This window comes from Pseudophryne corroboree, chromosome 5, assembly GCF_028390025.1.
Source record: "Pseudophryne corroboree isolate aPseCor3 chromosome 5, aPseCor3.hap2, whole genome shotgun sequence".
NCBI classification, from domain to species: domain Eukaryota; kingdom Metazoa; phylum Chordata; class Amphibia; order Anura; family Myobatrachidae; genus Pseudophryne; species Pseudophryne corroboree.
Genome location: NC_086448.1, coordinates 791,724,207 through 791,741,271, shown reverse-complemented (window position 1 = coordinate 791,741,271; position 17,065 = coordinate 791,724,207). Strand labels below are relative to the sequence as shown.

General features: G+C 40.6%; 1 protein-coding gene across 1 annotated transcript in view; it reads right to left on the bottom strand.

Moving 5' to 3' along the window:
• DGKB (diacylglycerol kinase beta) overlaps positions 1–17,065 on the bottom strand; it is a 903,118-nt gene that overhangs the window by 652,018 nt on the left and 234,035 nt on the right. The window contains exons 10-11 of the mRNA XM_063924421.1: positions 11,737–11,825; positions 11,540–11,656 (exon numbers count right to left, since the gene is read on the bottom strand). Coding sequence (XP_063780491.1) covers positions 11,540–11,656; positions 11,737–11,825 — 206 coding nt within the window. The remainder of the gene's footprint in view (positions 1–11,539; positions 11,657–11,736; positions 11,826–17,065) is intronic.

The window sequence follows — 17,065 nt, the reverse complement described above, 5'->3', positions numbered from 1 at the left end:
AGATCTCTCACTGTCCAATCTACTCGGAAGGCTTGGTTGGAAGTGGTGCTTAGAGGGAACAATATAATCCTTCCCACCCCTGCCCTCTCACTGACAGGCATAGCTTCCCTGATTCCTGATCTGAGGATCGATTCCTGGATATCCAGGGGAATCCTGTCCTTACATGCAGTAGCGGATCTTGCCACGGGCAAGCAGGACTTTTGCCCGGGGCGCCGCCTTCCGGAGGGTGCAGGTCGCCGCACCAGGGCAAGATCCGCTGCTGCTGTGCCCCCCGCTGCCCCTTGCTGCCACTGTGAAGGGAAACTAGACGCGTACGCGTCTAGTTTCCCTTCGTGGAGAGGTCCTTTACTGTGCGGTGCGCGATGACGTCATCGCGCACCGCACAGCAAAGGTCCTCTCCACGAAGAGAACTAGACGCTACGCGTCTAGTTTCCCTTCGTGGAGAGGACCTTTGCTATGCGGTGCGCGATGACGTCATCGCGCACCGCACATCATTTCAGTCTGTACAGGGGGCGTAAATGACCACGCCCCCTCTACGAAGCCACGCCCCCTAATGCCGCCCGGGGCGCACAGAGCCCCAGAACCGGCCCTGCTTACATGATATAATGGTAGACAACACCCTACTTTCTTTTGGCCAAATACAGGAAAGATTCTCATTGCCGCATAGGGAATTTTATAAATATTTGCAACTTAGACATTGGCTTCACGGGGCTTCTTACTCCCCCCACACCATGTCCCCATTGCCTAAGCTTATCCAGAGTTTCCTTGATACTGGGGAGGGCAGGGGAGGCATCACTAAATGGTATAACTAATATTATCAACCCCCAACCACTAGAGAAAGCCCCCTTTCAATTGAAATGGGAGACGGACCTTAGATGCTCCATCTCGGAGGAGGAATGGGAGACGGTTTTTAAACCTGCTGTAAAGTATCCAAATGTATTTCACATATAGAATTATTTTATAAACTCCTCCATCATTTGTATTTCACCCTGTCCCGCTTACATGCGATACAACCCTCCGCATCTAATCTCTGTTGGCGCAACTGTGGTAATGTCGGAACTTTATTACATATTTTCTGGGAGTGCCCAGTGCTTGCCCAGCTTTGGAACTCTGTCTTCTACCTTATAGGCTTGGTGTTAGGCCATCATCTAACTCCACATCCACGACTAGCCCTCCTTCACCTCTATTATGGCGACTTGTCGCCGGGCGATCGATATGTCCTGGGCCATATACTTATCACCACCAAACTTCTAATTGCCCGTCAGTGGCGTTCCCCCGGGGTCCCACATATAACGGCGATAGAAATGGCTATACAGTCTCATTGTGAATTTGAAACCGCAGGAGTTGCCTATTCCTCTACCCCATCCTGTCCTCTTCTTCGCTGGCTTTCGTGGTCTAACTACTGGCATGGCCGATCGCCAGCTGTCATACACATACACGACACATAGAAACTTCGTTTGACAAGCTTACACGTAACTGATGTTTTGATGGATTTGATGTATTCGGCGTAACGTGGTTTTATTGTTTGTTGATTTTCTTAATCTTCTCTACACAATTATGTACTTGTTGAAGAGTCTGTGTACCCCCCACCCCACCCTTTTTTCTATTCTGTACCCCATTCCCATTTGCTTTTGTTCAACTACAAAATAATAAAAATTAATATTGAAGAAAAAAAAACATATACTGTATATGTACAGTATGTTTTGAAAGTAGGTTATTCTATGGTGTGGTGCACTATGTAAACATGTATAGATTTATCAGAGCCGAAACTAGACATTTTAATGTCCTGTGCCAGAAAGAGAATTGCCCCCCACCCATTCAAAATGGTGTGCGCCTAAGGCATGTGCCATAAAAATATAGAGGCGTGGCTTTATGGGGAAGGGGCATGGGCACAGAATAGTATCAATTCACATTACAGCGCACAGTAGTGTCCGTTATTACTCCACCCCAAACCCCACTCTATGCCTCAATCTTTCTAAATTGACCTGCCCATTAATAACCCCCCCAAAAAACAAACAAAAAACAAACAAACCTTCCCTATGCCTCTCTTTCATTTTTAACATAACCTTCTTAATAATAAGGAAGGTTATGTTATACAATTGTGGGAATGGGCTGGGAGACACATTAGGACATCTCCCAGTCCCAAGAGACACTGCAGGCGACGGGGGAGCAAGGAGGTGGTGGATCACATGGGCTGGCAGCTGCAGCACTGCTCACTGTAATGTATGTATCGGGAAGCCTGGCAGAGAATGAACCCGGCGCATCGCTACATACATTACAGCGGGCAGTTCTGCAGCTGGCAGAACAGCATAGTACATAGGCGATCGTGGGTGGATGTGGCCGGTTCTCCGCCAATAAGCATATGTGCTGTGTGCTGAGCACCGTCCGCACCGCCCTAGTAACGGCCCTGAAATTTATAAGCTGTATTTTCTTATTGTCACTGTTGCTTCTAGAATCTTGCCACTGGACACATTCTTTCCATAGGGACAAATTATGTTACAAAAATGCAACATTGATGGTACTGTTTTCTATCTTGTCGATAGCAATATTACATTTTAGTAATGGCAAAATTTAATATTGTAAATGCAAGTCACACAAAGCTGGGGCATAATTACGAGAGATGTGCTGGTTCGGAGTTACCCGGATATCAAAACAGCATCTTTTTGGCTCTCGGATGTTACGTGTTTTGGCTAGCCAATAAGAAAAATCCAGATTAATCTGAACTTGGGTTAATTTTGGCGTTAAGAACCGAGTAAATCTGAACCCGCACATCTCTAATAATTACTATTATTATTATCCTTTATTTATATGGTGCCACAAGGGGTCTGCAGCGCCTTACAAAGTACATAAACAGATGCAGTGCAAACAAAATAAAAAAATAAAATAAAAAATGCAAATGACTAAAACATTTCGTAATATGGGGTAGAGACTATGTAACCATTGTGGCACATGTAGTCATAATACCCACAAAAGCAGTGCCAGTATTTGGTGCCACTTTTGAAAATGGGGAGGTGATGATGGTACAAGTAAAGGAAGGAAAAGCACTTACGAGCTTACAATCTATATTATTATTATTATTTATTACCAGTTATTTATATAGCGCACACATATTCCGCAGTGCTTTACAGAGAATATCTGGCCATTCCCATCAGTCCCTGCCCCAGTGGAGCTTACAATCTATATTCCCTATCTCATATACACGCAGTCACATTCACACTAGGGTTAATTTTCTTAGGAGTCAAATATACCAGTATATTTTTGGATTGTGGGAGGAAACTGGACTACCCGGAGGAAACCCACACAAGCATGGAGAGAATATACAAACTCCACATAGTTAGGGCCATGGTGGGAATCGAACCCATGACCTCAGTGCTGTGAGGCAGTAATGCAAACCATTACACCATCCGTACTGCCCAAAGAGGTATATATAGGTAGCAGGATTCTAAATACAACAAGTGATAAGGGTCCCACACATCAAAGAGTCTCTTATCTTAAGGGCCACAATTCAGTGTGACTCTTCTTAATTATTTTTTTGCAATACTATTTTAAACTGCCAACAAATACGGTAGATTAATGATATAATTATCTAATTTCCTAAAAGTTATAGGAAATCAGTATTATATACAATATGAAGTCAATATTGAAGAGAAAAAAAAGGACTTGGATTTTGATAGTTTGTTTCTCCAGTCAACGTGTAATATGAAATTGCAGAAGTTTAGTTTAAATAAAGACACCATGACACCCCTCTTTCACCAATTTATTAAGCAGCAAGTCCAAAGTGAATCTTCATCCATAGCACAGTCTTGTTGGAAATAAAGAACCTACAGATGGAACTTCGCTCATCTATGCTGTCTATGGCATTAGTACCAATCACGGAGTCGCAGCGTGCCTGGGCGCAAGGCGGCGTGCCTAGTTGTAGGGAGGATCACATAGCTTATCATGGTGTTTGGTGTTACCAGTGAGTGTAATACCTGTGATCATCCACCAGATGTCGCTTTTTAAAATCACCATTGCGCATGCATGTGGTCTACATTGAAATACAATACACTATAGCGCAAGAACTACTTTACTGTACACTGTATGGGCAAATGCTGTACACGCGTATCATTACGCTATTTAAAATACACTGCGGAAATGAGGTCCCATACACAAACCAATAAAAAAAAATAGTGTATACAGACGCAAACGAACATGTTAAAGCAATGGTCCATTGACATTAGGTTTATGTGAGCTATTAAATGAAATTAAATTAAAATGGATTTAAAGCTTAATATCTCCAGTTCTGGGGGTCCAACCGGCTCAGAAATGGGTTGTCATGGAAATTTCTATGTACCCCACAAGGCTAACAGCAAGTGTTGGAAACCATGGTGGGTCTGAATTAACAGGCCCATTATAGTCTATGGGAAAATGGGTCCGCAACTGGAAACTGCAGTATTTTCTATTTGAGTACTAAGTAGCACGAACAGCTTGTAACGTACTCTGCTGTAATGGCTACAGCGGCAAGTGTTATCTTTATAAGTATTATGGGGAGAGATAAAAGCTCCTCCCTAAATTCCTGTATGCCAAAACACAGTGCTTAGCATCTCTGTACAGTATTTTCTATTTGAGTACTAAGTACAGCAGCACAAACAGCTTGTAACGTACTGTGCTCTAAAGGATACAGCGGCAAGTATCATTTTTATAAGTATAATGGGGAGAGATAAAAGCTCCTCCCTAAGTTCCTGTATGCCAAATCACCATGCTTAGCATCTCTGTACAGTATTTTCTATTTGAGTACTAAGTACAGTAGCAAAAACAGCTTGCAACGTACTCTGCTCTAAAGGCTACAGTGGCAAGTGTTATCTTTATAAGTATAATGGGGAGAGATAAACTTAGGGAGGAGCTGTTATCTCTCCCCATTATACTTATAAAGATAACACTTGTCGCTGTAGCCTTTAGAGCAGAGTAAGTTACAAGCTGTTCGTGCTACTTAGTACTCAAATAGAAAATACTGCCGTTTCCAGTTGTGGACCCATTTTCCCATAGACTATATGGGCCCATTAATTCAGACCCACCATGGGTTCCGATGCTTGCTGTTAGCCTTGTGGGAGTCACAGATACTTGAGGTCAGTATCCTTTGGTAACTAATCGTCTCCCCTTCCTTAGCAACCCATTTCTGAGCCGATTGGACCCCTAGAACAGGAGATATTAAGCTTTAAGCCCATTTTAATTTAATTGAATTTTATAGCTCACATAAACCTAATGTCAATGGACCATTGCTTTAACACGTTTGTTTGCGTCTGTATACAATATTTTTATTTATTGATTTATTGGTTTCTTTTTTGGGGGTCCCAACAAAGAATGAATATTTTCGACAGCGTCTCTGAACTCACCACCTCCCCCCTCACCCTTACCCCCTCCCTGAGAGACTGATCTTTTCAGACAAAGAGGCCAACACAGTATGTAATTGAAGGGCTGATACTACAGTCACTTTGGTTGGGGTAAAGGACTAGAGAGGGCCAGAGTGAATGTACATTAAACAGTACAGTAATGTGCTATGGATTTGCATGTCAGACGCCATGACAGTTAGTTATGGAAACAGGTCTTTTCCTGTTTGCATAATTCTATTGAATGTAAGGTTCTTAAATATATGAATGTTATAAAAAAATTTTTATAAAGTGTCAAGAGGAAAAAAAAAGACATTCGCACTTTGGGAATTGAACCTGGCACTCTGGGCATGGGGTGCGGGACACTTCACCGCTTGTCCACGATGCCTGGTGATAGAGACATAAGCTCATGTGTAAATGTAAGCGGTGATCCCTTCCCATGGGTTTTGCTGTATTTGCTACGAGACTTGGACGCTCGTATACAGTACTGTATGCCTAACGTCAATGGACCATTGCTTTAACACGTTTGTTTGCATTTGTATACACTAATTTTATTGATTGATTTATTGGTTTCTTTTTTTTCAAACTGATTCTCTCCATCTGACCATTGGTCTGTGTGTACAGCATACAATAACATTACAGTCGTCACTGACCATTTGCCAGAGCTTGTCAATCCACCACTATTCGCTCTACAGTACTGGATTACTGGAGCATTAGCCACCCAGTGGTGAAGATGTGTATTGCATGCTGCGTATGTAGTCATGCCTCAACGCGCCTGTCCGTGAAACAACTGAATAACCTGAACTATCGCTTAGGCGTGACTAATCCTCCATTTAGGCGGAGAGACGGCAACAATGAGGGAGGCTCCATCTGTAGAGGCAATTGGCCCAAAAAAAGACATTGGACTAAACTGAGACAGATAAGCCTTCTTCGGGTCAAACAAACTCCTCCCACCCCCCTTTTCCAGTGGCTCTTAGGCCTGTTCTCATGGGAAATCCAAACTGCAGGTATCCTTTTATTGTTTGATCCAGGAGCATTTTAAGAGAGGAGGGGACCAGCGTGCAGCCTCCCTCGCGGGCCCCCTCCTCTCTGGAAGCTAGTAGACTCTTGCTTAAAGACAGAGCCTACTGCGCATGCACAGGTCTCCGGAAGTATGGCACCCACCCCTTGTTCCCGGAGACACCTCCAATGCGCATGAGCAAATCACTCTGAAATGGCCGCGGTGGCCATTTTCCAAGTGATTTGTGCCCGGACTGCAGAACCACTGCCGCGGGACTCTGGAGGGGTAAGTATACTCTATGGGTGCAATGGGTGCTGTGTGGGCTCCCTTTGGACCTAGAAGCCCACACATTATAGAAATGCCAATGGTTTGATCCTGACCAGTGTTATCCAGCTCCAGGCTGCAGTGCTGCCACTCGCTATTGATCTGGGCAGGGTTTCATAATATTTAATGACTGGGAGAAATAGGAAAGTTTATTAAATGACAATACTAATAATTTAATGTTGCGGTATAGTGGGGGGGGGATTGTTATTTTTTATTTTTGTATTAAACCTGAATGCAAATAATTTCATGTTGCTATATTTAGGGGAAATAGTTATATTTATTAAATGTGAATACTATTAATGATGATTTCAGAGAAAGAGGACTATTTAATGCAGGTGCCTTTGATTTACTGCTGGGGCTAGATGAGAGTACTGGAGGTAAGGCAGGGTAAGTGCTCCTGGAATTAAGCCTGTCACTGTAAAACCGCAGAGCACTGGGAGGCAGGATAAGGGCTCCTGTAATAATAGAGCCTGTCACTGTAAGACAGCAGAGCACTAATGGTGTGTACACACGGTGAGATCCTTGCTATGCCCGATTTTCACTTGCGATTTCCCTTGAACTCCCCGGAGCCCAGCACCACCGATTTTGACTAACTTTTCTTGAGATATGGACTATGTGTGCTTACAATTTTGGCTTATGTGAGATTTTGGCTTATGTGAGATGTCATTGACATGTGAAATTAACTAGATAGTACACCGATCTAGCAAGGATTGACTTGTCTGCACAGTCTATCTTTTCTTGCAATGCCGACCTGGCATCAGGATCGAATCAGGATCGCAAGGTGACTTTCACCTTGTGATCTGCACTAACTTTTCTTGTGATTTTGACTATATAGTCAAAATCGAAAGAAAATATCTCACCGTGTGTACACATCCTAAGACAGCAGAGCACTGGAGGTTAGGCAGTGTAAGTGCTCCTGTAATAGAGCCTGTCACTGTAAAACCGCACAGCACTGGAAGGCAGGGTACAGGCTCCTGTAATAGAGCCTGTCACTGTAAAACCGCAGAGCACTGGAAGGCAGGGTACAGGCTCCTGTAATAGAGCCTGTCACTGTAAAACCGCACAGCACTGGAAGGCAGGGTACGGCCTCCTGTAATAGAGCCTGTCACTGTAAAACCGCACAGCACTGGAATGCAGGGTATGGGCTTCTGTAATAGAGCCTGTCACTGTAAGACCACAGAGTATTGGAGGTAAGGCAGGAGGATAAGGACTCCTGTAATAGAGCCTGTCACTGTAAAACTAAGACCACAGAACACTGGAGGTAAGGCAGGATAAGGACTCCTGTAATAGAGCCTGTCACTGTAAGACAGCAGAGCACTGGGAGGCAGGATAAGGACTCCTGTAATAGAGCCTGTCACTGTAAGACAGCAGAGCACTGGAGGTAAGGCAGGATAAGGGCTCCTGTAAAAGAGCCTGTCACTGTAAAACCGCAGAGCACTGAAGGTAAGGTAGGATAAGGGCTCCTGTAATAGAGCATGTCACTGTAAGACAGCAGAGCACTGGAGGTAAGGCAGGATAAGGGCTCCTGTAAAAGAGCCTGTCACTGTAAAACCGCAGAGCACTGAAGGTAAGGTAGGATAAGGGCTCCTGTAATAGAGCCTGTCACTGTAAGACAGCAGAGCACTGGAGGTAAGGCAGGATAAGGGCTCCTGTAAAAGAGCCTGTCACTGTAAAACCGCAGAGCACTGAAGGTAAGGTAGGATAAGGACTCCTGTAATAGAGCCTGTCACTGTAAGACAGCAGAGCACTGGAGGTAAGGCAGGATAAGGGCTCCTGTAAAAGAGCCTGTCACTGTAAAACCGCAGAGCACTGAAGGTAAGGTAGGATAAGGGCTCCTGTAATAGAGCATGTCACTGTAAAACCGCAGAGCACTGGGAGGCAGGATAATAGCTCCTGTAATGGAGCCTGTCACTGTAAGACAGCAGAGCACTGGAGGTTAGGCAGGATAAGGGCTCCTGCAACTAAGCCTGTCACTGTAAAACCGCAGAGCGCTGGAGCTAAGGTAGGATAAGGGCTCCTGCAACAAAGCCTGTCACTGTAAAATCGCAGAGCACTGGGAGGCAGGATAATAGCTCCTGTAATGGAGCCTGTCACTGTAAGACAGCAGAGCACTGGAGGTTAGGCAGGGTAAGGACTCCTGTAATGAAGCCTGTCACAGTAAGACAGCAGAGCACTGGAGGTTAGGCAGGGTAAGTGCTCCTGTAATAGAACCTGTCACTGTAAAACCGCAGAGCACTGGAAGGCAGGGTACGGGCTCCTATAATACAGCCTGTCACTGTAAAACAGCAGAGCACTGGAAAGCAGGATAAAGACTCCTGTAATAGAGCCTGTGACTGTAAAACCGCAGAGCACTGGAAGGCAGGATAAGGACTCCTGTAATAGACCCTGTCACTGTAAGTCCACAGAGCACTGGAGGAAAGGCAGGGTAAGGGCTCCTGTAATAGAGCTCTGGGTAATATACAGTATGTGCGATATAAATAACAACTAATGCCCTGGTGTGTTTAGACAGCTGGATTAGGGGCATCTTGAACCTTCAGAAGCGCATAGCACTCCCCTGGGGCCATGTATATGCTATATCTGCTGTCGGTGGATTTTTTCAGATGAAATGGGAACATTTTACCTGCCATTCTCTCTGCCTATTTGTTAAATGTCCTGCTCCCTTGCGTCACATGACTCATCTTGAGTCATGACTTCAGTAATATCATATCAAGATACATAACCAGATTGACGGCAGACACCGCCAGACATCTAAGCTAGTAATTTGTAATATTTGTATTAGAGTCTATGTAAAGTGTGAGTAACTATTTTGTTAAGCTTTCACGGTGACATTTTTTTTTTAAAATATACAGTGACTCATTTTGCTATAAATGTAAAAGCAGCATTCTCAGTTTTCCCTTTAGGTGAGCGAACTGTAAGCCAAAATAGCTTATACTATTTGCAAAATATAACTCTAATCACTAAATGCGGGTGTTGTAGACATTTTGGGCCAAAGTGTATGAGAAAACTCACTTTTATAGACTTCTCTTTATAAACCTCAGGTAGACTGTATATATAATTTGCAATACTGCTGTAAATTGTTATAAGTACATACTAAACATCAGAAATATGTTGAATAAAAAAAATATGTTGAATTAAAATAACCCACAGCACTTCTGCAAAATGATATAGCTAGAGTACGCAAATATCCCCGCTTCAGAAGACATCTAATGGTAAATTGATCAGAGAAAGTGAAAGAAAAACAACAAAAATACATAGCAAGAAAAATGTGTTTTAGCAAAATGATATTAGAGTTGGAAAATTAATCAATAATAATTATTTTGCAAACTTCAGAGATAAAATGTATATATATAATATTTCTTTTCAATTACATTTAACCGTAGAAAGTTTTCAAATGGATTTAAATGGCTTCAAGTAAATTGTATTTAGATATCTACAAATTTGACATATACATCTTTGGTAAAACTCAATAATAGAATTCTTCTGAAAGCCTTTTGTCGATCACATATTGATGTTTAACATGACAATATATTACTATTCTAATTTCCATTTATGTAGTGTACATTTTTGAGCAATCCAATTTCTAAGTGTTATCTAATAACTCAAACACAGATTACTGTTTATAGAGATTATAAACTATATTTTTTTTTAAAACACAATCTGTATTTAAAAAAAAATATTCTGCCAATTATACCTGTTTTAAACACAATATGAATTAAAAAAATATTCTTATATTTAATAATACTTTTTGGTCCAGTTATATAAGACAATATAGTTTTTTTGTATGATGACAAAATAATTATTTGAAAACAATCTTGAAAACAATCTGAAAAATTAAGACCTCTCAGAAATATTTTTATTAAAGACTGGCCTATTGTTCAGCTCAATGTAGGGTTATTTTATAAATGTGCAGCAGCGCAGACATAGAAAAAAATAGTTACATATGGTGTTTGATATTAAAAATGAAAGTTAAGTAACATCACTCCAAAAATAAACTTCATAAAATTGTCTTACTATTGTAAAAAAAAAAAAATTAAATTGAAACTTAAAATCTTAACAAATTTTTTAACAACCATTTATGTACTACTTTGACAGGATAATAATTCATTTACCGATAACACACAGTAGAACAATCTCATAGAAATGTAACAATAGTTGTTTTAAAGTAAATGTGATAATTTGACGCTAATCAAACTTTTACTGTACTTTCAACGTTTGCAACTTTTTTTTTCCAAAAGAAATTCTGCATAATCTAAACCCCCTAAATAGCAAATAAAGACTATATTAGTTATCTTCAAATATGCTTTTACTTTAGAAAATATCATGTGCCATCTGGCTGGAATGTTTTAGGCCGGGCAAAATAAAGTAGTACTCAGCATCAATATTTTTTTTCAATAAAGCAGAAATATACAGTAATAAAGATAGAGTGGCTGGTATGTTTATTTCTTCTAAACATTGGAATGATACATTTAACTGTGCATGAACTGTCCTGTAAGCCTTTGGAACCAAATTAAATTATTTTCTGGTCCAGATTTTTAAAAAATAACAATAATAAATTAAGACAAACGCCTGATTGATTGTTATGGGTTACCAAACATTTCTTTTGCTGTTAGCTTTGTACAGGTTTTTTTTATAAATTACACCAGTTCTATAAGTACAGTAAAAGTCTAAACATTTAGAAGTGTAGTGATGTAGACTAAGATGGCGTTACTAATAGAAACCAATCATAAATTGGCTTTCATTTTCTAAACAGCCTTACACAAATATGAAATTTGATTGGTTGATATGGACATCACCACTTTTCTTATTACCCAGTTTTTCTAAAAAGGGACCAAGAGATGCAACTATTTACCGTAATCTGACACCACACACAATGTAGTCCGGTGAGGCCTTGATAACATTTAATGGCTTTATGGCATTTGTCACATTTTGTCGGACAGTTCCCTTCCACCCAAAAATGATGCATAACCTGGAAAAAAATTGAGAATTTATAAGATAAATCATCATTTTTGGTCTATCAAAGTCTAAAGACAGAGGCACAGTACTTACATTTGTGTTCTTTTTTGACTTCACGTAGGTATTAATGCAAGATGGTGGTGCTCTGGCAACACAACGTTCGTGGCAAGTATATTTGCAAACTGGAAAAACAAAGTAATGTATTGAAAGACAGAATTAAAAAGAGTAATAAATAAAAATAGTAGGTTATTGAACTTTTGTTTTCAGTTCTAGCAGGAGAAACACAAGCACATTTCCAGATAAGACAACGACAGTAGCTCCCAATAAATCACAACTTCGGCTGTTTCAGTAATTTCAGAAGGTCAATAATTACAGGAAACATTATGCATATAAAACAAGAAAACCTGATCAGAGCAGGGCAGGAAATGCTTAATCCAATCAGTCCCAACTAAATTTTTTTCAAAAATGACCCCCCCCAAATGACAAGTACTTTGAAGACAAATTAATGGCAGCCAAATGGACTTGTGTCATTTGTTAATAAAATATCTACATTTTCCAAAATATAAGCTTATGAGCAGCTGGCAAGCATGAAAGTAAAAGCCATATGAGTTTATGATGTTCCGTATATTGGTTTATCCGATCCTTAAATAGCTGATTAGTCCATTTCCAGATAGCAAGTGTTGTCATAGATGCCATGTACTCAGCACAAGTTCATTTGTAACCTACAACAACACTATGTCTTCATTGCGTAAATTTGTTGCCTTTCCGGAATACACCATCTGCTTTGAACATTTGATTTTCCAGGCACATTAGGCATCATAGTATCCATGTCATCACAAGAAAAACAAAACATTTTGTGAGTATGTGTGTGTGTCAATGAAAAGACACATCCAATACACTTGGAAATTTAAAATAAACATTTGCAATATTGTCAACACATACTTTGTAAAATATATGTTTAACTGGATTATGAATAGTAGACTTAGTAGACTTAGTAGCATTCCCTAGTTGAGAGTACTTCGGTAAAATTTTTGAGGCCTGGTCTTTATATTTGTATTAGCCTCTGATGTCTGCCTAATGTTGACTGTTACTAGATCTATACTAAATCCCATACCTTTTTACAAATATACCTGGGATTTGGAAAACCCTACTCTCCAACTCTCTGTTTTGCTATTCCTCCTCTTATTCTTGGTTCCCATTCACTGTCAACCTTCTACCATCAACCTTCTACCGCAGGTTTCAACCATGGGTATAACTACCATCAATGCATCCTATTAGGCTGCCAAGGAGCCTGGAAGTAAGGGAGGCCCAGTGATATCTTTCTATCTACTGCGGAGGCCTACTCATCTGAGCCTACTGGACTTTCACCATTTTAATTTTCAAGAATAATTATTGCGGTAGAAATTAAATCCCAATTAAAAAATATTTTTGTTTGTTTGTTATAAAAAAATAAATAACAATCACTGAAATTGGTAAAAAAAAAATGTTTTAACAAAATTGGTGAGGAGGTGGCACCATTTGAAACCAAGGTCCTACAAAGAAGACATGTTGGGGATGATTTCTTATACATTTAAGGGAAAAACAAGTGAAAGAGGGAAAAAAAGTTGTTTTTAACATTAAGACATAATGAGAGCGCCCTAAAGAAACAAGCAAAAAAATATAACGGCTGAACCAATAATGGAGAAGTGTAGTTTAGGTTTAAGGTGACCACTGGTACAAATATATAGCCTATTGGAAAGTCAGTGCTAAAGAAATCAAAACCTGTACAGTAAGTAACTCACCTTTAGAATGGATAATCTTTCATGTAGCTGTTTTTTAAACAAACGTTCTAGGTATAAGTACTAACACACTAACCATTTTTCATTTCAACATGCCTGCTACAAGCGCCATTTAGACAAACAGATTTAACTTACTACCATTGCTCAAACTGTTTTTTCAAACCTTCTCTAATATGTGAATGATAAAACTTTCAACCACCCACTTCTAACAGCTGTATCTAGAATTACTTTCTACTGTCTTATGAGAGAGTTTTAGCGGGAAGGACAGTGAGGTGGGTTTGAGTGTTGAATGCGATGGTGCAGAAAATACCTACAGTAAGGGCAATTCTACCGGTAATGGAAATACTTTTTTATAGCGATAAACTCTATTCATCATACAACTGTCACTACGAATTTGAACAAATCATAACGCTACAGCCTACAATAAACCACCTATAAAAAAACACTAAAAATAGCTTAAGTGCTATCAGGGGCGTAGCCAGAACTTTGTGGGCCCCATAGCAACATTTTGAAGGGGCCCCTATCCCAGTGCTTCTAGAGAGACACTTCTCTGCAGCAGTTGTTAATTGTATGCCCTATAATAATGCCCTAGCTCATTTTATGAACTATAATAGTGCCTTATTTAATGTCTCTTTTATGAATCGTAGTAGTGCTTAAGTTCACCCTGTGTCACATTTCAGAGCTGCCAGTACACATTATGCCGCACAGTACCCTCAATTCACATTATGATATATAGTGCTCCCTCAGTTCACATTATGATATATAGTGCTCCCCGTTCATATTGTGCCTTATTACAGTGCCCCGGTTCATATTATATAACATTAAAATGCCCTCCAGTTCATTTTATACTACACTACAATGAGCAGGTCCAGGGGCATACCTAGATATATAGCAGGCCCCAAGGAAACAGTTTGAAAGGACCCCTACGTGCCACCCAATGGCGAAAAATGTATATAACACTTGTAACTGTGACAGGGAAGGTGGGCCCCTCTCAGCTCTGGGCCCCATAGCAGCTGCACTGCCTGCACCTATGGTAGCTATGCCCTCGAGTGCTATCTTGTGTAGGTTATTCTTGATAAATCAGCCTAATGTACTTTCAAAGTCGGTAACGGAATCACCATTCATGAGACTATTCATACTATGGGGCATATGCATCAACGACTGAAGAATGATAAAGGTGAGAAATAAAGAACCAACCAATCAGCTCCTAAATTTAATTTTTCAAACACAGCCTGTAACATGGCAGTTAGGAGCTGATTGGTTGGTACTTTATCTGTCTCCACTTTGTCACTTTCTTAGCGTTAATACATACAGTATGTGCCTATATGTGTGCACACAAAATTAATAAATACAGCTACCAGAGTTAATTCTAAATTTCCACAATTTTTTGCACAAGGGGACATCCTGGGAATATGTGTACATACATTTGGTAAAAGTGTGACAATTTTGTAACCCGGTTACATTAATTAATAAAGTAACGGAATCACCCAGTTGTGGTAACGGAATCACCAAGTGAGTAATGAGCATGGTAAAGTGTACTGATTACAATATGTTCGCTACCTACTAATGCAACTACTACTACTACTACTTATTATTATTATTAATAACAGTTTCTTATATAGTGCAGCATATTCCGTTGCGCTTTACAATTAGAACGATAGTAATAGAACAAAACTGTGTAAAAGCAGACAGACAGACATAGAGGTAGGAAGGCCCTGCTTGCAAGACTGTAATCTATACTTATATTTCCTACTATGTTTCACAAATTATATAAGGACAAAATTACAAAATTTGGAATGTATCAACTAGTGATGAGCGGGTTCGGTTCCTCGGAAACCGAACCCCCCCGAACTTCACCTATTTTACACGGGTCCGAGGCATACTCGGATTCTCCAGTATGGCTCGGTTAACCCGAGCGCGCCCGAACGTCATCATCCCGCCGTCGGATTCTCGCGAGATTCGGATTCTATATAAGCAGCCGCTTATAATAATAATATATATTATAATAATATAATTCACTCGTGCATTGGAAATGTTAGGGAGAGGACGTGGCTGGCGTCCTCTCCGTTTATTGTTGAACTTGATTGTGCTTTATTGCTTAATTGTGGGGAGGACTGGGGAGCAGCTGTATAATATAGGAGGAGTACAGTGCAGAGTTTTGCTAATCAGTGACCACCAGTTTTATCCGTTCTCTGCCTGAAAAAAACGCTCCTTATCTGTGCTCAGTGTGCTGCATATATCTGTGCTCACACTGCTTAATTGTGGGGACTGGGGAGCAGCTGTATTATATAGGAGGAGTACAGTGCAGAGTTTTGCTGACAGTGACCACCAGTATACGTTGTCTGCCTGAAAAACACTCCATATCTGTGCTCAGTGTGCTGCTTTATTGTGGGGACTGGGGACCACCAGTATAATATTATATAGGAGGAGTACAGAGCAGAGTTTTGCTGACAGTGACCACCAGTATACGTTGTCTGCCTGAAAAACACTCCATATCTGTGCTCAGTGTGCTGCTTTATTGTGGGGACTGGGGACCACCAGTATAATATTATATAGGAGGAGAACAGTGCAGAGTTTTGCTGACCAGTGACCACCAGTATACGTTGTCTGCCTGAAAAACATTCCATATCTGTGCTGCATTGTAGACAGTATATAGTAGTAGTACAGTGCATAATTTTGCTGACCACCAGTATATTATATATAGGAGTACGGTACAGAAGGCCACTGCTGTACCTACCTCTGTGTCGTCAAGTATACTATCCATCCATACCTGTGGTGCATTTTAGTTGTTGTGCGCAGTATATATAGTAGGAGGATAGTGCATAATTTTGCTGACCACCAGTATATAATATATAGCAGTACGGTACAGTAGGCCACTGCTGTACCTACCTCTGTGTCGTCAAGTATACTATCCATCCATATCTGTGGTGCATTTCAGTTTTGCACAGTTTGCTGACCACCAGTATATAATATATAGCATTACGGTACAGTAGGCCACTGCTGTACCTACCTCTGTGTCGTCAAGTATACTATCCATCCATACCTGTGGTGCATTTCAGTGTTGCACAGTTTGCTGACCACCAGTATATAATATATAGCATTACGGTACAGTAGGCCACTGCTGTACCTACCTCTGTGTCGTCAAGTATACTATCCATCCATACCTGTGGTGCATTTCAGTTTTGCACAGTTTGCTGACCACCAGTATATAATATTTAGCAGTACGGTACAGTAGGCCACTGCTGTACCTACCTCTGTGTTGTCAAGTATACTATCATCCATACCTGTGGTGCATTTCAGTTTTGCACAGTTTGCTGACCACCAGTATATAATATATAGCAGTACGGTACAGTAGGCCACTGCTGTACCTACCTCTGTGTCGTCAAGTATACTATCCATCCATACCTGTGGTGCATTTCAGTTTTGCACAGTTTGCTGACCACCAGTATATAATATATATAGCAGTATGGTACAGTAGGCCACTGCTGTACCTACCTCTGTGTCGTCAAGTATACTATCCATCCATACCTGTGGTGCATTTCATTTTTGCACAGTTTGCTGACCACCAGTATATAATATATATAGCAGTATGGTACAGTAGGCCACTGCTGTACCTACCTCTGTGTCGTCAAGTATACTATCCA